We start from the raw sequence: 23650 nt of genomic DNA, 5'->3' as shown, positions 1-23650 counted from the left end.
ACTTTCCTGTGCAGAACATAAAACATATTTTGAAGAACGTTGATAATCAAACAATATTGACTTCCATTATATGAACACAAAACCACAGACATATATCTTTTTTGTGTTCCACTAAAGTAAGACAGTCTGATCTACAAGGCTGTAATTCTTCGTTGTAAACTTACTTTTTTGCAAAGGTGCACGTCGGGCTACACCATAACCACAAAAGCAGGGCTGAGCCATGGCATCGGTTCAACACAGAAGGATAAATCCCCTTAAAGGGTCAAAGGTCACTGTCCCAAACCTGACCTAATGTAACATAACTTTCTACAACTTTCTAAAACTGTATTATATGAAGACAAATAAAGGAACTTTAGTCTTCCTGAACACGTTTTACCATCGTGTCATTCCAAACCTGTAGGACTGTATTGTTCTTCACAAAAGAAGATGTTTGACAGATCGTTGGGAACCAAATAACATTCAACCCCATTGCGCGAACACGAAACCACGAAGACATTCCTTAAAATAACTTCTTTTGTGCTCCACAAACTGAATAAATTATGACAAAATTAAAAAATTTGGGTAAATTTATGCCTTTAAGTGCTTTAAACAATAGCACAAAATGCAAATTTCTGCTTTAACAGTCTCATGAATACCCTGCCTCGCATAACATTGTGAGGTACCGTAAAGGTGTGTTTTTTTTTATCGTTAAACTTAAAAGCTGAACTGAACTTTGAAAACCTTTACATAGCTCTACAAACATAAGTAAGATTTAGTTGATTCATTTAGATAAGTTAAACCCTTTAAAAAGTGCACACTGAAAAGTGCACACAAGTTTTCTCTTAAGTGTTTGAACAGAACGGCATCTTTGCTGTAGCATTAGTCAGTTGGAGTTTATTCACACTGGACTTTGCTCAAGGAAGGAGGAGAAAGCTTGTAGTTCAGAGAGAGAGAGATTAGATTAGGTTACGCACCAACTCTTTAGGGAAAGGATGAAATAAAGGAAGCAAGGATATTGGGCACCTTGAACAGCTTCTGGATTGTGATTGGTTAATTCGGTGAAGCTCAGCCCCGGGTCTCTGAAACAGGACTGAGATTGTGTTTGGGGTGGACAGACGGGTTACCTGAGAGAAGTCAACAGTTCAGAATGCTGCTGGAAGTTTTATTCATCCTTCATGTTCTTAAGAGTCAGGTGCTGACCGTTGAATCTTCATCCTCCTCCTCTGAGTCGGACGAGAGCAGTGAACCGGATGAAGAACACAGTAAAGGTGTGTAAATCACTTCTGATTCCAAGTGTCATTGTCTTGTGCAAAAATGTCCCTTTCATTTGATATACAGTTTCAGTTTATTTCATGAAATATGTCGACATACTACTAAATTTAGTATTCATTTACTTTTTAGTAAAAACAAGTTTTAAGAATACTTTAAGGGGCGGTTTCCCGGACAGGGTTTAAGACTAGTCCCATACTAATTTAAATGTAAAAAACAACCTGCACTGACATATGTTAAAATATATCAGAGCGAATGTTTTGTCTCAAGACACAATGTTAAAATCTTTATTTTCAAATTTTGCTATAACGGTCACAAACTGTCTCTATGTCTCTATACACTCATATTTTGAGTACGATTCATTGGCCAGGAAAAAAGGGAAAACCACAAAATAAAGATGAAATTGACTAATCATTATTTTAGACTCTAAAATGCTGGAAATAATTATTGAGCAACATGAGTAATGTGAACAACTATCAAGCATCGCACATCTGCATGAATACACTGTCAGTTTAGATCTGAAGTTGATCTATTGCTGTGCTGATAATTATGGTTGAATATTGACTATTTGTTGTTGTAATGTTTGTTAAATTGATAGGGAAATATTCAACTAAATATAATTATTAATAATAAAAGATAGTTAATCAAGCTACAGATACATTTTACCGACAGTTTCTGTCAGTATCATATCAATAACTCAATGCAATGAAATGAATAAAACATATTCAAAGAAAATAAGAATATGCGGTACAGTGTTAATAAAAGTGTAACAGTGATTGTTTGAGTAGAGAGTGCTGGATAATCTGTGTTTGTGTAAGTGTGCATGAACATAAGCGAGAAAAGAATGCGTCAGCAATGAGAAAAACAGTCGAGGCCCTAAATCTCTTATTCACTGCGGGTGTGTGCACAAGGAATCAAACGCACATAATTGTTTGATATCAGACTGTAAAGTGCAGATTGTCAAGCACAGATATCTTAATCGAAGTGGATGTAAGATAAATGCTTGTGACCCACATACACAGAATTTCACCTTTATCTTAATAGATAAACTGTGCACTAATGCAGCAATAGATTTATATTTAAGTGTAGACACTGTTTGGAGTAAATCCTTTTCAATATTTGATCTCATCTTTCTCACGTTTTATGTGATTAAGGATCATTATCAGACTTTGATAGCAACATTTCCCCTGTTTGCCTTCTTTCTTTCTTTCTCTGTTACCACACAACAGAACATTTGTTTGGCAGTACAATATCAAACTTTACAAAGTAAGTATTTCTGTGTTTAGTTGGCCTCTGACTTGCCCATTAAAGTTCTCTTTGCTATGACACTTGGTGCAACAAACGAGCTCACAAATAGACCAAATGGACCAGCTTTCATTGCTAGTGTCAGTTCAGACAGATCAAGGTTTTTTCTTGCGGCCGCCCATAGCTTAGCTGTCTGGTGACTTGAGATATTTCACCGAGTCAGATCTCAGACATCGTCGGACATCTGAAACCGCTTTGGCTCTCAGGACACAATGAAGCCGTTTACTTTCTGCTGTAGTTAATGTCTCCAGCGTCTCGGCCACTGCTGGTGTTCAGTCAATGAAGAGATTGTGTGAGACTGCTGAGGTGTACAGACTCTGTGACTGTGGTCTTCATTACAATGATGTGCAAGTCCACATTAAAGCACCAACTTTTAATGTTTGGTAGAACATCATCACTAAATGAGTAAAGACTTATGTTTTGACCATTATGATAAAATAAGATTACAATCCAGGTTCTTTAAAGGGGTCATATGGTGCAAACATTGTGTCTTTGGTGTGTTGCCCATGCATGTATAAGACATGCAAAATTGCAAAAATGAAAGTGTTAGAACAAAAGATGCATTCTATCTAAAAACGAATGCTCACCCAGACCTGCCTTAAACGCCTTGTGTAACCACACCCCCACAAATCTACATCAGTTCATGGAATGAGTTGACTAAGACTGCTTTAATGTATACAGTTGTAAGGTGTATAAGGTATAATAAAAAATAAATTATAACATAAAAATAAATTAAATCATGGCTGGATTAGAAAATGTCTCAGTATACCAATGTGTTCAGTCTATTTACAGTGTAATGTAGACAGTGTAAAGTTATGTAATCCACCAGAAATAAGTACGACATATAGAATAATGTGTAAGATCTCAATCTATGTTTTAAATGGCTTTACACTCAATATTTAGATTGAAACATTTGGCAGACGTGTTTATCCAAAGCAATTCACTGCATTATACTATACATTTGCTTCTCAGTATGTGCAATCCCTGGGATCAAACCCATGACCTTGTCATTGCTACAGCCATGCTATAACCACTAAGCTACAGGAAAGCTGTTTTTTAAGATTTTTTATAGGTTTTATATTGTTCGATTTTGTTTTGTTCTGATAGAATCTCTTCTTGTGTTCCACAGGTTCCTCTCATCAGCAACACTGGGGTTACCATGGTAAATATATGCTCAGTACAATGAACGCTTTAGATATATAATGGAATATAGGAGATTTGGATAGGAAACCCAGCTAGCCAAAATACATGACTGTTACGTAACGTCAACGTTATCTAATGAACAAAGCGAAATTCCTCGCTCGACGTAACCTCGTGAGGTCATCTGCCTGTCGTGGTCACGTCATGAAAACGTAATGGATTCAAAGTTTTGTTGCTGGTTGGTAACCAGTTAGTCATTTAAATCTTTTATTTAATATTCTTTGGGGCGGACATGCAGTACAACTAATTTAATTTATCCTTATTTGCTAAAACTATTTTAGAGACTTTACTTAACATATGAATGACACTATAAACGGAATATATTAACATGACAGCAACATATCAAATCGTGTTCAAAACAGTATAAAAGCTCTTGTGTAGTCACTGAGCTATAGTCATAATGCAGTCTCATGAGTGTTTCATTAACTGAGATAAAGATAAAAATCACCTGTTAGTGACGCAAAACATACAAGATGCTTTTAGAGCCAAGTACAAAAGAGTGTAATGTACCTGCGGTCAAACACTCTCAAAGTTTTAGATAATAATTAACATACCTGATTAAATAAAATACCTGAACAATGTTATCAGATTTACACATTTTCATTTGTGAACTGGGCGATAGGTTATTACAGTGTGTTTAAGTTTGATCAGAGTTAAAATGAATTGAAATCAATTAAGTTCGTCAAATATGTTCATCATGTTAATTATTGTAATTGTCTGGTTCAGATCAGGATTCGTGGTTATCTTCATATGAAGATTGTGGTGGAAAATCTCAGTCTCCCATTAACGTGAACACACGTCAGGTGACGTATGATCCCAGACTTCCTGTGATTCATCTGGAGGGTTATGACCTCACAGACAGGCCTCCTCTTTCCCTCCTTAACAATGGACACACATGTAAGTCAGATCTCGCTGTACAGTCTTATGTTGATCAATAGAAATGTGTCTGCAGTGTGACCAGATGTCGCAGTTTACCTGACAGTGAGCAATAAGTCACTTAAGAGTATTCAAACAAGGTTCACAAGATTTTCACATTTGAATTTAGGTTTTGGCACATGTATGTGAATTGTAGCTGTATAAACATTCAATGATGATACAATCTTAAAAGAAGTGCTTCAAAAGGTTCTTCCATGCCATAGAACAGGGTCTTTAACTACTTTTCTTTGAGGGCCAGATTCTTAAAGTATAAGTAGGTGTCACGGGGCAGCCACGGAAGGGGAATGGAGATGACCCCAAACACGTAAATCCACTTCCAACAGGGATTTAATGATGACAAACACGGGAGCAGGAGAACAGGGTAGACAATACAATAACCGACAAGGAACTGATGAAAACACAGGATAAATACAGGGGAAAACAGAATCAGGTGTGGGACTAATTAACAATGACGAGGGACACGTGAAAACAGTAACAAGTCAAAACCAAATGGAAACACAGGCAGGGGAATGACTGGAGTGTTACAGTAGGATGCGGGCCAGTTTTTTTTACAATATCATCATTTCTTCTGTTATTTTGTATTTCTGTTATTTATTTATTCTGCTATTTATTGTATTTTTTTCTTTTATACTGTTTCTTTGAAGACTTATAGGTAATATATTGCATCCAGTATCTGTGATTTTTCATGATATTTAATGAAAAGTGAAATTGTTTTTTAAATAGTATTTTATATTCCTTATAGCTTACCCAAAAATGAAATTGCTGTTAATTTTCTTACCCACGGTCCCCCAGTACATCCAAGATGTGTGTGGCATTGTTGTTGTTTTCAAAAAGAGACTTGAAGATATATGGTTGGTTAACTAGCCCTGCCATGGAAGAACCTTTTGGTTCTATAAAGAACCTTTAACATCTGAAGAACCTTTCTGTTTCACAAAAGGTTCTTTGTGGCGAAACAAGGTTCTTCAGATGATAAAAAAGCAAGAAAGAGATGGTTCTTTAAAGTGCCTTTGACTGAATGGTTCTTCTATGTCATCGATGTGAACAACATTTTAAGTACCTTTATTTTCAAGAGTATAGAAGAATTTGGTTTCATAAGGAACCTTCAACATCTGAAGAACTGACAAGGTTCTTTGTGGTGAAACAAGGTTCTTTAGATTATGGAAAAGTAAGAAAGAGTGCATCATTAAACAGCATTCACAGCGTAAATGTCTAACGCCTGTGGCATTGAGATGCTTGTAACAGTTGTTTATTTGTATCAATGTCTCACTTGTGGAAAAGATCCCTGTCATCAGTTGAACACTACATCACATCAGTATAGTAACTCACCTGATGAAAAATGCAAACATTTGCCATCTGCACACTGCACACAATTCATGTGTTTCCCTTCATGGTCAGAGTTGTGGTTTTCTTTGTTAAAACTACAGCGTAACTTCTTGTAACTTTGTAGTTGGTTTTGTATTTTTGCACTTTCATTTACAATTTACATGAAGCATTCTAAGAGCGATACATGTTGAAAAAAAATCTTTAGTAATCATGTGATTGGTGTGTTGTTTCAGTGCAGTTGTCTCTGCCGAACAGCATGCGTATTGTCGGAGGATTTCGTCAGATTTATGTCGCAGCTCAGCTTCATTTCCACTGGGGAACAACAGAGGTGCCGGGTTCAGAACACACCATTGATAACATTCATTTCCCTGCCGAGGTGAGCAGTGACAAAACATCCCAAAAAGAACAACATCATCACAATCTTCCTTTACACAATTACACAACTCGTGTGTAACCTCGTCATACACCTTTAATAATATTGTTGAAGAAAGATTTTCCAAAGTTGGTTGTCACTTTTTAGTGAATACTACACCAGGTCATAGCACCTGCTTCATTCACATGGGCCAGCATGTTTCTCTTCTTTTAAAGTGATTAATCTTTGACAAATTCATCCTATGTTTTAGCTTCTAAAGTGACATGCAAATATGAGTTTTGTCTTCTCTCCAGATTCATGTGGTTCATTACAACTCCAAATACCCAAATCTTTCTGAGGCCGCCAGTAAAGCAGATGGATTGGCCGTGTTTGGAGCATTCATAGGTGTAAGTCGTGTTCACTACAAACTTCTGCCTACAGAATCATTTTCCAACACGGAGAAAAGAATCTGATGCCAATGGTTCTTTTTCAACAGATTGGCCTTTATGAAAATGACAACTATGAAAAGATCTTGTCTGCTTTGACAGACATCAGCAGAGAGGGTGAGAACTCGACTCGTGGACCAATCAGATACTTTTGACGGTTATGGAGTTCCAGTCTAAACTGATCCGATGGTTCTCTTTCAGAGTCAAACACTGAGGTTCCTGCTTTTAACATCCGCCATCTTCTGCCAAACAGTCTGGAGAGGTTTTACAGATACAACGGCTCCCTGACAACTCCTCCGTGCTTTCAGACGGTCAGCTGGACGCTCTTCAATGACACCATCAGAGTGTCAAGAAGACAGGTCAAAGATAGATCCCACAAGCTCACGTTAAACATCATAATGTCAGTGGAGAGACTCATGTGTTTGTGTTCTTCATTTACCAGCTAGCTGCTTTGGAGGACACATTGAAAACAGAACACAACAAACTCTTATCCAGAAACTTCAGAGCGCCACAACTTCTGCATAACAGAAACGTTCTGACGTCTTTCCAAACAGTAGCTGCTGCAGGGAGTACGTCAAATATACTTTCACTCACGTTTAGCTCTTATAAAACACGAATGCAAGTGACTTAAATATAAATGCATTTCATCTCCAACCCCCCATGAATGCACGGTTAACATACAACTACACACGATGCAAGATTTTGTGTGTGTTTTGAACAGGTGCCAGAGGAGCCCATCTGTCTGAAACTGAAGATGCGAATATTAAGGAATCAAGTGAAACTCAGGGTAAGTTTAAATTACCAATGATTCCCCCTTGATCAAAAGTGTAGGCAGGACATTAATAACATGAAGAATGATTAACCCATGGGGTAGATTTTGAGGACGACAGACTCATTTGTGACTGTAGAAAAGTTTGCTAGGAAGTAAGAAAGGAGGCGGGAACTGGCAGACATTGAAATAAAGTTTAAATCAAAATAATAAACTACAAAGACAGCCAGCAGCCCCTCACGGCCGACTGCCAGCGTATAAAACAAACTATTAACAAACTCGCTCGTTCTCTTATACTCCCGATCTCCTCCGTGACACGAGACCGGTGCGCGCACAGCTGCCGCTCATTAACAATATTTACGGTAGGAATTTATCGGTAGGAGTATCTTAATGGAACATGATCTTTAACTAACATCTTAATGATTTTTGGCATAATAGAAAAATCTATTATTTTGACCCATATAATGTTGTTTGCTTTGGCCACAGATATTTCTGTGCTACTTAAGACTGGTTGTGGTCCAGGTCAATTTAAAGAATTGAACTGTTCTTACCGATTTTTCACGTATTTTAAAATACAGTCAAACTACAGGAAAAGACTGCATATTTTCAAGAAAACGTGAAAAGCCTGTCATTTTAAATGACAAAACTGTTATTTTATGGTATTTATTTGCACCCCGGCTGCCGTAAACATTACTGCTTTTTTAACTGGATTTTATTACAGTGAAATACTGTAAAAACTTCAGATCACAGAAAACACTGCAAATCTACAAGAAAAACATTTCAATTTACGTGACAAAACTGTTACTTTACGGTATTTTACTGACGCCCCAGCTGCTGGAAAATTACCATTTTTTTACAGTGTGCATTCCAGTTGAAGTAGCAAAAAATGAATGGCAAACAAGCTGTTTTCGTATATGCAATCAATAGTAGCAACACACTGGTTACTGGTGTCCTGTAGGGTCTACTGATGTGGTTGTGTACTGCATTTCCATTACCTGTGAAACTTACCAAGTTAATGAATGTTTTGTCAGAAGAGAATCCATAATAACTTGTATAATGTTTAAGCTTTATGGTTATGGTTTTGAAACATATTTGCAGTGGAGCCACATGTCTGTTCTCTAAAAAGCATTTTATCGTCCAGACACTTTTTGTTTGTTTTTAAGTAACTAAGCGACAAGTTGACAGTAGTGATTGATAGAGCTTGAGCTGCATTATCTGACAAACCAATCAAATAGTCCGCATGTACTGTAATGTTATTTGAAAAAGCAACAATACCTGTTTCAATAGAAAAAATCTCTGACCCCTGCACCAAGTTATTCTATAAAAAACAATTGACCAAAAAATTAATACATATTAAAGTGTGTTTCAAATGTGTAAGGGTTAGGCTAATTCCTTATTTTTATATATTTATTTATTTCTCCACAGAAGCATTCTCAAAAGGTATGTTTGCCTGTATTGAATTATATGAAATATAATTATCAATATTTTAATTAATGAAATGGTTCAGTTTATTTATTTGGAAGTTTTTGTTTTATTTTCAAAGGGGATGTTCTGGCTATTGTCTTTGGAGTTCTCTTTGCAGTCACACTGTTGGCCTTCTTAGTGTATGCATATCAACAACGGAAAAAGTACTCAAAGTATGTACATACCTCTGTGTGAATTCACTCAACACACATCTAAGTTGATATTTAACCACTGTATGCAAGAACACACTTGTCTCAACATCTGATGTGTTTGTATTATTTCAACACACAAATACCAGATTGTTTCCTTTCTCGGCAGGTATAAAAGACATTCGAAGCAAAACGTAATTTATAAACCAGCTGTGAAAGAAGAGGCATAGATCAAACCTGCGCATGTCCTGATCCATTACTGAGAAGTGTTTAACATGAAGATCTGCTGTTTTATTATGCATGAAGTTTAGAAATGAATTTCTGTATTTTAAACCCCCCCAATAATTTATTTGCATATTAATCAAAGCATCATGTTGTCCGTTTGTGTTATGTTTAAAAACAGTAATTCAGTTCAATTCATGTTTATTTATAAATTAAAATGAGGAAAATTATTTCATGTTATTAACAAAATCATGTTGTATGTTTAAGTTTTCATGTTCTGCTCGCACAAACAATGTTACTCTACACCAGCATCTAACCAGAGCTTAGTTATATAGTCCGGTTAACAGTTGTAGGCTGTTTTTAGAATTGTTAGTTTTGTGTATCTTTAAATGTATCTTTCTTATTTATTTCCTGTTTAAAAAGTCATTTGTTTTCTATATATTCATCATTTTTAGTTACAGTGTTCCTTTAGTTCAGTTGGTTGAGCAAATGTGTAAAGGTTGTGGGATTGATTGTGGGGACTTTGGATGAAAAAACATCTTTGATTGTGTAAATTTGCCTGTAAATTTCTTGGTGGTGGGCGGTGATGTGTGATGGTATACAATTATTCAATTTAAATAATACAATTAAAACATCACCAAAATGTAAACAGATGTCCAGATTATTTATTATCTTAATACATTTGATAAAACTGTAAAAAGGGGGGCACGGTGGCTTAGTGGTTAGCACGTTCGCCTCACACCTCCAGGGTTGGGGGTTCGATTCCGCTTCCGACTTGTGTGTGTGGAGTTTGCATGTTCTCCCCGTGCCTCGGGGGTTTCCTCCGGGTACTCCGGTTTCCTCCCCTGGTCCAAAGACATGCATGGTAGGTTGATTGGCATCTCTGGAAAAAATTGTCCGTAGGGTGTGAGTGCGTGAGTGAACGAGTGAGTGTGTGTGCCCTGCGATGGGTTGGCACTCCATCCAGGGTGTATCCTGCCTTGAAGCCCGATGACTCCTGAGATAGGCGCAGGCTCCCCGTGACCCGAGGTAGTTCGGATAAGCGGTAGAAAATGGATGGATGGATGGAAAACTGTAAAAACATGTCACAAAGAGTGAATTTTAATCTTCTATTTTTAAAATCATGTATTTTCTGTGAAACCATTAACTTTACGACTCCAGAAGCTCTCATGGAATGGGGTGTTAAAAGATAATTTTTGGTGTTAGTGTTTGGAGGGCAGGAGACAAAACTGCAGGTAGATGTAGTACAAGTTTTATTTTACTCACAAAATACTTATCATCCAACACTGGGAAAAGTAGAAAATTGGAAATCGATACTAAAAAGGGAGAAAAAGAAAAGTAAAATCCACTCTAGTGCCACCATTCCATTCCATTTTCTACCGCTTATCCGAACTACCTCGGGTCACGGGGAGCCTGCGCCTATCTCAGGAGTCATCGGGCATCAAGGCAGGATACACCCTGGATGGAGTGCCAACCCATCGCAGGGCACACACACACTCACTCATTCACTCACGCACTCACACCCTACGGACAATTTTTTCCAGAGATGCCAATCAACCTACCATGCATGTCTTTGGACCAGGGGAGGAAACCGGAGTACCCGGAGGAAACCCCCGAGGCACGGGGAGAACATGCAAACTCCACACACACAAGTCGGAAGCGGAAATCGAACCCCCAACCCTGGAGGTGTGAGGCGAACGTGCTAACCACTAAGCCCTAGTGCCACCAATGAAATAAAAAAGAAGAAACAAATCCCGAAGCATTTTTAAACGAATGTATATAGCCAAAGAAAAAAAGAGCCACTTAGGACGCCAATATAAAAAAGAACTCTACGTGTTGCACTGTGTGTCAAGAGACATCTTATCTGACTGCTTTTTAGCAATACACAGAGAAACAGGTCACCACCAAAATAACAGAAGAAAATATAGCTGCAAGAAGCAATTACAGGGTCAAGCGGAACAAGGCACAACAGGACATTTATGTGGACATTTCTGATAATGCGTTTTTGAAAAGCAGATCTAAAAAAACAAAAGTAAAAGCACGTAGAACACTATATAAGTACTTATAACTCTTATCCGCTAAGTGGTGCTGTCACCAAACCTTTGTGAGGTGAAAAAGATTTGCCAATGATGACACATACCAAGTTTTGAGTCAATATAAAAATGTTTGGTGAAGATCCCAAATCCATTTAGGCAGGCTCGCCATTAAATTAGTTAATGTAGTATACTGCAACGGTTTGACAAATCAAGACCAATTTTAGAACTTTTTCTGAGGTGTCTGTAAAGATTCTACTTACCAAATTTCGTGCAAAATATGGTGTAGGTGGAGTTTGATAAATAATTCAAAAAGAAGGTTGCTCTGTGACAAGTGTAATGTCAAATGACACATCATGACCCAGTTCACGTAAATTTATACCAATATGGTAATATTTTCGTAGTTCTAAGCATTTTTATAAATATCGTTGTATTTTTTGACAACGGGGGGGCACCGGTCTAAAATTTTTCATGTTCTATCGGAGTGAGGTCAAGATGACCCTTGCCAAGTTTGTTGGAAAAGAAACATCAAAGCCATTTAAAACGATAGCTAGACGCAATTTTAACACAATTCAATTGGATTTAACTTTTAACCAATGGGTGTTACCTACACCAAATTTCTGAAGCGAACAAGCTGTGCCAATGATGATACTTTTCGGTTAATACACAAACTTTGGTAGTGTCAATTTTGACGTCAATCAGAACCAATTTAACGTTTTGTTTAATTATAAGGCCACCAAGTGGTGCAGCCCACCAAATTTTTGTGTTTCCTAAGAGTGTGACCATAAACTATTGCTTCAAATTGGGAGACTAAAATACATCACTTAATTTAGTACATAAGTATAAGTTTATACTGTCTACTCACAAAATCATAACAATTTTATGTTACTGAACTCTCTTTGCATTTTGTGGTCACTGCCAATGGAAATGTGCAATGTTACATTTGGGGCTTGACCCCTAATAAATGAGTAGGCATCTGTAATAGCATGGTACCAAGTAGAAAACAAAAAAATTGGTTGGAAATATGTTGTTTTATGATGACTATGGAGATATTTGAAGCATATGCTTGTAAATATAATGGGATGAATTAGACTTCAGTGGGAATTCATTCACTAGAGCACATTCTCATTCAGTGATTACACTTCTTAAATTCATGTGAATACAGACGTGTCAGCTATACGAAGTTCTAAGTTTGAAGTAATCGATTAAACATTGAAATGTGAAAGCTCTGCATTCTGTTTTCCATTAAGAGGTCATGGGTTATATATGCTGTCTGCACTAACAACAGATCCTGTGATAATGTGTAAGGTGGAAGTGTGTATCGCAACACAATTCTCTTGAAGACTGACAATGAATATGGTATTTAAATGGCAGTGAGGATCAGGTCACAGGGTCAATCCTCACATTTCAGTCAAATATTTACAGGAGGGCAGAGGTCAATGCATTTTCAGCATAAGGAAAGAATCAAAACCTTTACCTGTGATCCTGAGCAAGCCAACCGATTCACATGATATATTTCATACATTAACTTTTTTATATGAAAAGAAAAACGACTCTGTTTGGCTCATCTTAGTTTAAGAATGTTTATAAAGCAGCATTAAAGTATCACATACATAAAAGAAATAATTTTGCAATTGAAATTTCGAAAAGCATCATTATTGTGTACAATGTAATAACTCGTAATACAAAATCGTCTGCAAACACAGTTCATGTCACTTCATTGATGTATACTGAAATATGGACCAGAAATGTACAGAAGAATTAAAGGGAGATCAAAACACATTTAAGAGCACCAAATTGAATGTGGTCCAGCTACAAAAAATCTGCATCAATACAGGCCCACAGGAGCATCCCACTGCTGAATGTTTCCTTACTAAGGCAAACTGATGTTAGTGTGCTGGTTCAGGAATTAAAGCTGTTAGTTTAACACAGATTATTGAGAATATAAATACATCCTGATAGGAGCACAGGGCCAGCACCATTTTAAAAATGGTTTCACTGAAGGATCCCTCTGGAATACCCAGGGTTAGCATAACTGTAAAAGTTGCATGTTACCGTTCAAACGATACTAAAGATGGAGCCATCAACAGTTTGGTTTGGTTGAGTTTAAAGGACGTTGTTTCCAGTATGTTTTAGCTGATGCTATATGGGTTTCTACTGACCGCATAAAGATTAAATCACATTTAAACAATGAAATCCTAAGAGAATAATACTGCATAACTGCACATGAGATGCTGAAGACATTTGTTCCACTGGATCTGAGGACAGTTGATATGTGAATGTTCTCATCGTGCATTCATACATTTGACAAATTTACGGAAATGTTTTCAAAATCTTACAAGATTTCAATACATACATGTCACTTATTACTTATTACTGGCAAGGCTTCATTCAGAATTTAAATGAAATGGTTTACAAAAAACTTCAAAATCATGAAACTTGGGCCCAGAGAATACTCGTTTTAAAAAGAAATCATATGAATATCAAAACATCTTGTTCATGTGAATTTCAAATCAAGCTATTTACAGTGTTTCTGTGAAAGTCCGGTGGCACGTTCGCCTCTGATAAAATCATTGGTGTTGGATGGGACGTGTCTAATCGCTTCGGGGTTGAACAGGTGAAGTTTCTATTTCTGCGTTTCTGCCTACAAAAAAACAACAACAGATTTGGATTTGATTTATAAGTGTGTCTGGTGGATATATATGTTGACAGAACGCAGAGTGTCTTACGTGTGCAGAGCGCAGTGAGGTTGTGAAGTGATCCTCCAGATGAGAAGAACGCCCAGATGCCCATCATCAGCGTGATAATATATACAGGAGGCAGACTGCCCTCGTAAAATGGATTCAACAGAGACTGACACACAACAGTGAGAAAAAAAAACACTAAGTTAAAACATTACAGGCTGTGGTTATTAATCTGTGTACAGATTCAAAAACGTTAGTTACTGGCGTAACTGTGGTTCTATGACTAAGTGGAAGACCACAAGAGGCAGTACTGTTAGAACTAATGGAAAATCCCTCAAGCTCATGCTTTCCCGAGAGTATACTAACAAAGTTGACGCCTTGTGTCTTGAGCTATAATAACCCCGAAACACGTCATATCGATCCCTAAACCATTCTCGCCATCCCGAGTGACCAGATCTTCCATTTACTTCTACAGTTATGCCACTAACAAACATTACATTTTCTTACGTTCCGACTGCCAGGGGCAATGCTGTAAGCACTAGTGGAAGACGAATACCTACGCAGTCATGAGGGATCCCGTTGCGAAGCATCCAAAGCACACACTGCTGGCAAGGGAATCACGGTCAACCGGTAGAAACGAGAAAACGTACAGGTCGAATGTCAAGGTCCTGCAGCACATATCTCAGAGAGCAAAACTCCTTTAAATGCTGCCCAAGATGTCGCCCCAAGCGTGCAGAACTAAAACAAACAAACAATTGATCTGTCTTTCGCCAGGCCACTGTCTTATCAACATAGACCTTCAAAGATCTCACTGGACACAAATCCAACCGTTTGTCGGATGGATCCATGGGCAATGTAGCCAATACAATTGGCTGGTTCATAAAATGTGGGGACAAAACTTCAGGTAGAAAAGTCGGATTGGACCCCAATGGGTCACTCCCAAATCTACTACTCCAACATAAACAGGGGGCAATCACAGTGCATGTAGTTCATTCACAAATTTCGCAGTAGTAATGGCCAAGCGAATCGAGAACAATACTCAAATCTCACTTCGGACTATGTAAACCCGGTAGAGGACACAGATTAGCCCCCTTCAAAGAGGCAACAATTAAGTGGTCAGACCCAAGAGAAGAAGTACCAATCTCAGATCTATGATCTGCAAACGCCCCACATACACCTTTAATGTGGATGGTGAACGACTCGGATCCAAAAGGTGTTGCAAAAAATACAAAACACAACCCACTGGACAATGTAATGGGTCAACATTGTGAGTAGAACACCAGTAACAAAACACCTTCCACCTACATGAATACAATCTTCACATAGACCCCGCGCGCATTCAGAATAGTGTCCTAGGCCCTCTGTAAACACTCCACGAGAGACCCGGTGGCCCCAGGGGCCACACCCACAGGTTCAGTCGATCTGGATGTGGGTGCCATACTCTCCCCTCCAACTGGAACAGCAGGTCTGGTCTGCTAGGTAAACGGCAAGGTGGTCCTACTACCAGTGAGAGCAAAACCTGAAACCAAGGCCTCGGAGGCCAATGAGGAGTTTCTAACAGCAGACCATGACCGCAGTTGCGCACTCGGCACAGGGTCTGCCAAATCAGTGGCAAAGTGTGAAAAGCCCCCCGATCGTCCCTCAGAGAAAACCAATGATAGCAATGCGCTGTCTGACTGTCTGCGAAAACATCCACTGCCACGGTCCCATACATCCTCCATATCATTTGAACCACCTCTGGGTGTAGAGTCCAATCTCCCTGTGACACCTGACCATGAAAAAGAGCGTGTGCCATCTGATTGAGTCGAACTGGCAGATTTGCAAGCCGAATAGAGAGCAGGTTGTTCTGAGCCCAAACAAGCAGGTTGTGAGATAGCTGAAGAGCACTCACAGACATTGTGCCTCCCAGATGGTTGATGTAGAACACTATCACCTTGCTGTCTGTATGTATTAAAACATGTTTTACTCTGAGAGCAAATTGAAAATGAAGAAGGGTAAGAAACACAGCAGTCAGCTCAAGAACATTAGTCCCATTCCAAGTACCGCTCACTCCCCTCTTGTGCCAGACTCCGCCCCATCCAAGAAGAATGGCATCATTCCTCACGACCTTCCACCATGAAGGTGGAGACCCAATGACACTCCCCCGAGTAGAACCTGCAACCAAGACGCTTGTGCCTGTACGCAACGCTGTACGACCCAGAGCTTTGTGTATTTGTGCTTTATTGGACAAAGACTTTTCTGAATGAGCCATCGCTGCAACGGCCTGAGCCACAACAGCCCTAGTGGAATTACTGCTGATGCTTCTGTGAGCTTCCTAAAAATGAGTAATGAGAAAAATGTAGCGCTGATTGTGACCAACAGGTTACCTGATTCTCTCTGGGGTTGGAACAGCCAGCAGAGCCGTGACCGAGTTTCAGAAACAAAAGCTTCCTGAGCAGCCGGCCCAAAAATTCAACCAGGAACCACTGGAAGTCGCCGCAAATTGTTGTGAAATATTTCTGGCAAAGATTGAGCCAACCAAACCTGCAGAAGAGCCTGTAATAGAGTACCTAGAGCAGTGCCACAATGATTCCCAATACCTTGTATGATAGGATGATTCGCATGGCTTGTAACACAAGCTCAGGTAATTCACTAACCAGTAAGTCAGATGAAAACCTCAAACCTCGGAGGAGTGTAACACCACAAGCATGTGTGTCCGTCTGCACGTCAGCCCGTCCTGCTTAATCAGGAGACACAATAAGAGCTGCCAAACTTGGTTCTATAGATGGCATGCCACCAAGTCCTACCATGTCTGGGTCTTGCATCACAGCCAGTGCACCAGCCAACTGATCTGGGCGCGATGACTTTGAACTTTGCAGCACTGACACACATACAGACGTACTGGCTTTTGCCTTGAGGTATAGCAAAAGATGTTTTCTGTGGGTGACGTAGAAAGACATTTTCAGAACTAACTGTTGGCAGAGGGGGATCCAGATTAATGTGAGCGAGCATCTTCCATCCAGTGAAGCAGCCACTGAAGATGACTGACCCGATTTCACAGATGCAGTTTCTGATGAAACTGCAGTGATGTGACTGATCTCCAGGCACATTTTTCTCAGCTACTGACATTGCTGGAGAAGTTAAAAAAATCAGTTACAGCCGTAATGCATGACTCCAGTTGAGCCGGTTCTAAGCGCATCACATTAGGCTGAGCTTTAGCCAGAAGAGGCAGTAACAACTCCAATGCAGGGGACAGCTGATCAACTTTGCGTGCTATTACAGAAGATTTAGTCTTCTTTGTCTTCTTTTCACTTTGAACAACCTGCTTACATTGTGATCTATTACAGTACTTGTAGAAGAAAGTAACAAATCTTCCGAATCAAGACCCGCCAACTGCGCTCGACAGCCATGATTGAGTATTCCGGGCACAGGTTAGACAAGGTTCCATACCCAGTTACGCAGGGCACTGGTGATCTCCATCTCCAAACATAAGATTAGGGCATGTAGAGCACCTAACCATATCGAATCCATATCGAATCAATAGTCACCCGAAATTCAAGCCTTGAAATAAAGAACTATGCTCGTAGAGAATTCACCTGCCGAGAAAACATGCGTGTGCTCATTAGCCAAGGCAACCAGAGCATATGAATGCGTATAAACACTTAACCATTCAAACTGACAGGCAGCAAGCAGATTGAAGTCTTCCCAGAGAGAGATGCATAAAAGATGATCTCTGCACACATGCACTGAAGACACGTAGTGTATACACAATCCGTGGTCAGTGACGAAACAACTTGAGTAAATTACCTGAAGAACTCTTCAGCAGAAAGCTGCACAAAATATTGTCTAACTCGAAAACAAACAACAGTCAAGTGAGAATGAGATCGAAATGACGTGTTTCGGGGTTATTATAGGGCTCTCACTAAATCTTTGGTGTTTCGAGTCTGATAATCAGTGTTTTTTGGCAAGTTTAAGAAGAATAGCTAGTTTAGTTGGTTAGGGTTAAGGGGGCCGCACTTCGGATGCGGAAGCACCGAGCCGAGCGGCGTCGCACCAGTACATTTCTGCTATTAATGTGGTAGAATTGAGGGGTTTTCTGTATTAATGCGCTGTTTTACTGTTATTCCCAAACAGATAAATACATCTTGCAGCTTATGGTGAAGTCAGTGTGTACATTGAAGATGATTTCAGTCAAAGAACATCAAATTTAATGTTAAATTAAGGGTGGCGAGTTGTGTCGTTGCAGGACTCAGTTTATTGTCCTGAGTTGTAGCATAGAGCCACCGACAGGCACGGAATGGCGGCGCTGGTGTGTGTACACTCAGAGAAAACAATATGTTTATTTTGATAAACAATAGTACTAAGCTGCGCGGCTCGGCGGTTCCGTGTCCGGTGTGCAAACATCTTTAGAGTGTGGGTAAGGGTTTGGTAAGACTTGAAACGGCAAGTATTTAGTCAAAACCAACAAGCCACGCCCACGGATCTGATTTGAAACAACTTTGTTATTCTATTTTCGGTCAAGCGCGAGCGTGAGGGTTTTTCCACTAGTTCTTACAGCACTGCCTCTGGTGGTCGGAACATAAGGAAATAGAACACATGTTTTGTTTGGGGATGTTCGGTTATCTTCAGAGGGTGTGATGGATCTGCTGACCACATGAAATTGAAAATAGGGTTCTTGTCAAGAATGAGTTAGGGTTACCAATGTATATTCACTGTCTGTTATTACGAGAAGTTTGGTTACATTTTTTCCTGAAATATTACTAAATCATATGAGTTTATTTAGTTAGTAATTCAAGGATTGCAAAATAAACACATTTTTGCATATTTTTAAATGCTTCTCTAGAATATTTTTGTAAGACTGCTCTCTTACAGTATGTCAACAATTAAAATAAACTTTAATTTATTCTTAAAGGAACAGTTCACCTAAAATGTTTAATTCTGTCATGAATTACTCACTCTCTAGTTGTTCCAAATCTGCATAAATGGCTTGGTTAAACACAGAGAAAGATAAAGCTAGTAACCAAAACAGTTCTTGGACACCCACTGACCACCATAGGAGGAAAAATGACAATGGTAGACAAAAGTGCCCCAGAACTGTTTGCTGTCCTACATTCTTCAGAATATCTTTTTTTTTGTTCTGTTGACTTAATTGTTTTTACTAAAGAGTCAATGGGGTCCAAGAATTGTCTGTTTATAAGCATTCTTCCAAATATATTTCTCTGTGTTAATCAAATAAAGAAATGTATACAGATTTGGAGCAACTCGAAGGTGAGTAAATGATGACAGAATTTTTATTTTTGGGATGAACTATCCCTTTAACAAAAATAAAAACTGAAAAAAAAGAAAAGCCCAAAACCTTTACATCTTCAGGAGGCTGTTTGAAGTACATTTACATTTATGCATTTGGCAAACACCTTTATCCAGAGCAACTTATATCGCATTGAACATTTATTTATGACTATGTGCAATCCCCTGGGATCGAACCCATGACCTTGGCATTGCTAGTTCCATGCTCTAACCACAGTTAGAAGTAGTAACTAGTTATTATGGAAAATAACTCAATGTAAACATAAGCTGGACAATAAAAGTTAAAAACACAAGTAAATATCAGGTCAGGTGTATATGGCAACTTTTAAAACGGTCAGTTCTGGACCTTGATTCTGATTGGTTGAGCAGAGTTCGAAACCATTATAAAATACCCTCGTTTTTAACGGCTTTCTGGTGGAAGCAGCAAGTTTTTTCTAACACTTACCAGACCGGCGACCAGCAGGTGAAGACACACAACCAGAGAAATGACCCACCATCTGCTCTTCTCACAGCCGTCGAAGAACACCACACCCCAGAACGTGTGCAGAAGAGTCAAAGCCAGAGTCATCAGAGCTAAACAAACACACAAAACCACCTCGATCAGCACCTTCACATCAACCCACTTACATCACAAGAGCTATTTCAAAACATTTCAATAAATAATGTCAGTGCTACCTTAAACTTTCCACAACTTTAGTAGTCCATTAGTTTTGAGAAAAAAATGACATTAGAAAAAAAACCTATCCACATGACCTTGACTCAGTTTGAGCAGCTTTGCTTTCATGTCAACACAACACCAGCACAAAACAAACAAACCTGCAGATCATCTACCTGACAAACACGCATGAACATGTGAAAGAGTCAGAAACTCTGTTGACATCCAGCTCACCTGATGTTATGAAGTAATACTGTGAATCTCCAAAGATGCCAACTGTCCCAGGACCCAGAGAATCCGACAAAATGTTGATCATTGAGAACGCGCCGCTCATGATGCCGAAGCCCAGTCCTGCCACTGCGAACAAAACACTCTGAGGATTACAAACCTGTTCACTGGTGAGGCCAGAACATTGGGTGCAAAACCACACAGCTCACCGTAAGCCATCTGTCGCACTGAAATAGCTGAACTCTCATCTTCACTAATGGCTGCCAGACCCTCATTGGCTTTTCTAACGAAGCAACAACAACAAAAACCAAGTTATGCTTTGACACTTTCATATTGAAATATACTGTATATCATGTTTAATATGTTTGAAAAAAGAGTCATTTCAATACTGTGATACCTGAGCAGTCTGTAGTAACCAAAGCGAAACAGCTCCTGGAGTAAAACTGAAAAGAAGACTCCAAAAATGAGAAGAGATCTCCTGAGCGTCGCGTCATCTGCGTTACTGGCCTTCACAGCGATGAACCACACCAGAGATGACAATAACAGAGACAGGAGCCAGAAGAACGCCCTAAAAACACATCAAACCATCATCTGCGTCCACTCTTCACTTTTACTTCACTAGTCAAACTACATTATATGAACAATAAAAAACTGTGACAAATAAATCAAACAGAAATGTATATTTAATTGCTACACATATAACGTGTTTTAATGGCAAAGACTGAAGTTATTATTATAAAGTGCCCACTTATGTTATGTACTCAGGTGATGCCACAGTACAGTAATAATATAAGATGGCCTTTATTTATTACTTCACATGGTCTAACGAAGACCATGTGTTTATTGTTCATAAGATGAAGTACAACACACTGATGACTCACCCTGTGATCAGAATGAGGACTCTCAGCGGATCTTTGGCGATCGTAAAGACAAACAGGGCGAATGCTGGACCAAACGCAATGAAAGCACACCCGAAAAACACTGCCACAGTCATTCTGGATATGCAACTTTCTTTATAAGCGACAGCACGGGCTATGATACGGAGACTTAAGGCAACACAAACAATATTAATAACTGAATAGGCAAACAAACTTCATAATGACCAAACTGGAGATCATTTAAACCGTTTATTCTCAGATCAAATTACGCCGTTGATTTACAAAACAAACGACCGAAACAAAGAATGGATTCGTCAAATATTAAATCTTAAAAAGTGTGCGTGTTGGCGCAATCGGTAGTCAGTTTCCACTTTGTTTTGTTCGGTAAGTTGGTCTTTAGTTTCTCTTTTCCAAAGAAAAAACACATAGAATACTTCCGCGGACTTTTGTTTGGGTCAAGTTATTCTCGTGCGCTTCCGGGTTTTCGTCCATTACGCCACGCCCTCATCCTGCTTGATGGATTCGGTTTGGTTTTTTTATATAAGAAAAAGGAAAATGAAAGGATATTTTAATACGTTTTCAATTTTTATGAAGTCCATATTTGTAACACATGTTGTGTTATCTGTGGTGTGTGCTGCAGTTTACAGAAACAGAGCCTCGTCATTAAGATTAAATAAATCCAAAATAAAGTGTGAGGACAAGAGACTGATTTTATAAAGGATGTGCACATATCACTGTTTTATATTCTGTGTATATTCACTGTTTTGCGCACACCGTTATCTCGTCATATAATAAAAGGATGGTGAGACAGCAGTGGGCGGTGTTACTCCGAAGTGGTGAACGGACATTTAAGACGTCATGAAGAACAAGTTTCTCGAAAAAAACAATGGAAAAGTTAGTAAAAGAAAGACTTATGTAATATGTTCTGGACAAGAAACAATTATTTATACCATATCAAAGTTGATTCCGTCAAGGAAGAAATGCTACGGATTCAATATTATATGTAGAATCAGAAATCCGAAAAGCACAAACAAATAAAGAATGTAGCTGTATTTTTATATTAAGAAAGCATACGATATGTTATGGAAAGTAGGACCTCTTATCAAGATAAATAAATTAGGAATAGGAGGTATAATTAGGTGTTAGATTTCTTGTTTTGTAGAACAATAGAGGTTCAAGTAGACACATCATAGAGCATGGAACACCTCAATAGTGTGTGTAGACCTATGCTATTTAATAAAATGATTAATGATATTTATAATCAAGTGCAACATGGAAAATGAAAACCATTTTATGTGTATGATGGGAATCTCTGGATTTGGGGAATACATTTTGAATATATGAAAAACAAAACAGTAGAATTATGGTCTAATAATTGGGGTTTAAACTATCTGTTTTTCTAAACGGCATTAACAAATTTCATTGAAATTGTATGATCAAGAACTAGAACAGGTGGGTGATTAGATTTCTGGGAATGCTATTTGATGAAAAGTTGACATGGAAACAACACATAGATAAAGTCAAAACAAAATGTAAGAAGGAAATTAATATTCTGCGATGTCTTTTAGGGCGTGATTGGGGAGCAACCAGATTATCATTAAAGAACATATATCTGGCTCTTATGAGATCTAGTTTAGACTGGTTGTAGTCTATATTTCTGCAGCTGCGAGTAGCCTTAAAAAATTAAATGTCTTAAGAATTTTGTGTAGTGCAACAAAATCTTAGCCAGTAGCAGCAATTCAACTGGAAATGGGAGAGAAACTTTTGTTTATAAGAAGAACAAAAATGATGATGTCTTATTGGGTGAATATGCAGGGACATAATGTTGTGCACCCTACAAAGAATGGGAATACCAGATAAGAGAAAATAATTAAAATAGGACAACCAATAATCTTTCTGTTTATACAGTAGAACTGGTTCCAATAATGATATATGATTAAAGTGTATTAAAGAAAGAAGGGAAATACTGCTTTAATTGCATCAGACAGTATGTCAGCATTATCCAATATTAAAAAGGGGAAATCATGTAAGAGATGCATTAAATGAAATATATAAAATTATAAAGAGATTACATACTATGGGTATGAGGCTATCCTTCATTTTGGTACCTGCACATGTAGGGATGAAGGATAAGGAAGTAGTAGCCAAAGAATCCATTATGTCACAAATAATAGAAATTCAAGTTTTATGTTAAGGTGAGGCTAAAAAAATTGTAAAAGACTATTCTCCATAAATGTGGCAGAATTATTGGGATACAAACAGTATAGGGAGACATTTATATCATATTAAGAGGTACATTGATATTTGAACATTCCTGGGAAAATCAAAGGGAAGGAGTAGTGCTCTCGCGTCTGAGAATAGGACACACAGGACTCAATTAAACACTATATTTAATAAATAAACACCCAAATGGAATATTTCAAAAGAGTAGTCAACAGGAATCTGTAGAAAATCTGTTAAAAGAATGTAAAT

The 23650-nt window shown here is 38.4% G+C and overlaps 2 protein-coding genes across 2 annotated transcripts; one reads left to right on the top strand and one right to left on the bottom strand.

Moving 5' to 3' along the window:
* The first annotated feature begins 952 nt into the window (after positions 1-952).
* ca9 (carbonic anhydrase IX) lies at positions 953-10001 on the top strand. Its single transcript, XM_056736980.1, has 12 exons — positions 953-1247; positions 3683-3715; positions 4480-4650; positions 6246-6388; positions 6679-6771; positions 6861-6927; positions 7012-7169; positions 7253-7379; positions 7532-7597; positions 9005-9019; positions 9123-9216; positions 9362-10001. Exons 1-12 carry the CDS (start codon positions 1127-1129, stop codon positions 9420-9422), a joined length of 1149 nt encoding a protein of 382 aa, XP_056592958.1. The 5' UTR covers positions 953-1126; the 3' UTR covers positions 9423-10001.
* A 3015-nt stretch (positions 10002-13016) lies between these two features.
* zgc:114200 (Gamma-secretase subunit Aph-1b-like) lies at positions 13017-21669 on the bottom strand. The gene is made up of 7 exons (XM_056737178.1): positions 21182-21669; positions 20698-20868; positions 20510-20583; positions 20307-20429; positions 19863-19990; positions 14177-14300; positions 13017-14091 (listed from the first exon to the last, which is right to left on the bottom strand). The coding sequence occupies exons 1-7, from the start codon at positions 21292-21294 to the stop codon at positions 14042-14044; spliced, it is 783 nt and encodes a 260-aa protein (XP_056593156.1). The 5' UTR covers positions 21295-21669; the 3' UTR covers positions 13017-14041.
* Positions 21670-23650: the final 1981 nt, after the last annotated feature.

This window comes from Triplophysa dalaica, chromosome 22 (assembly GCF_015846415.1).
Source record: "Triplophysa dalaica isolate WHDGS20190420 chromosome 22, ASM1584641v1, whole genome shotgun sequence".
In the NCBI taxonomy this organism is placed as follows: domain Eukaryota; kingdom Metazoa; phylum Chordata; class Actinopteri; order Cypriniformes; family Nemacheilidae; genus Triplophysa; species Triplophysa dalaica.
The sequence above is the reverse complement of the archived record's forward strand: the minus strand, read 5'-3'. Positions and strand labels throughout refer to the sequence as shown.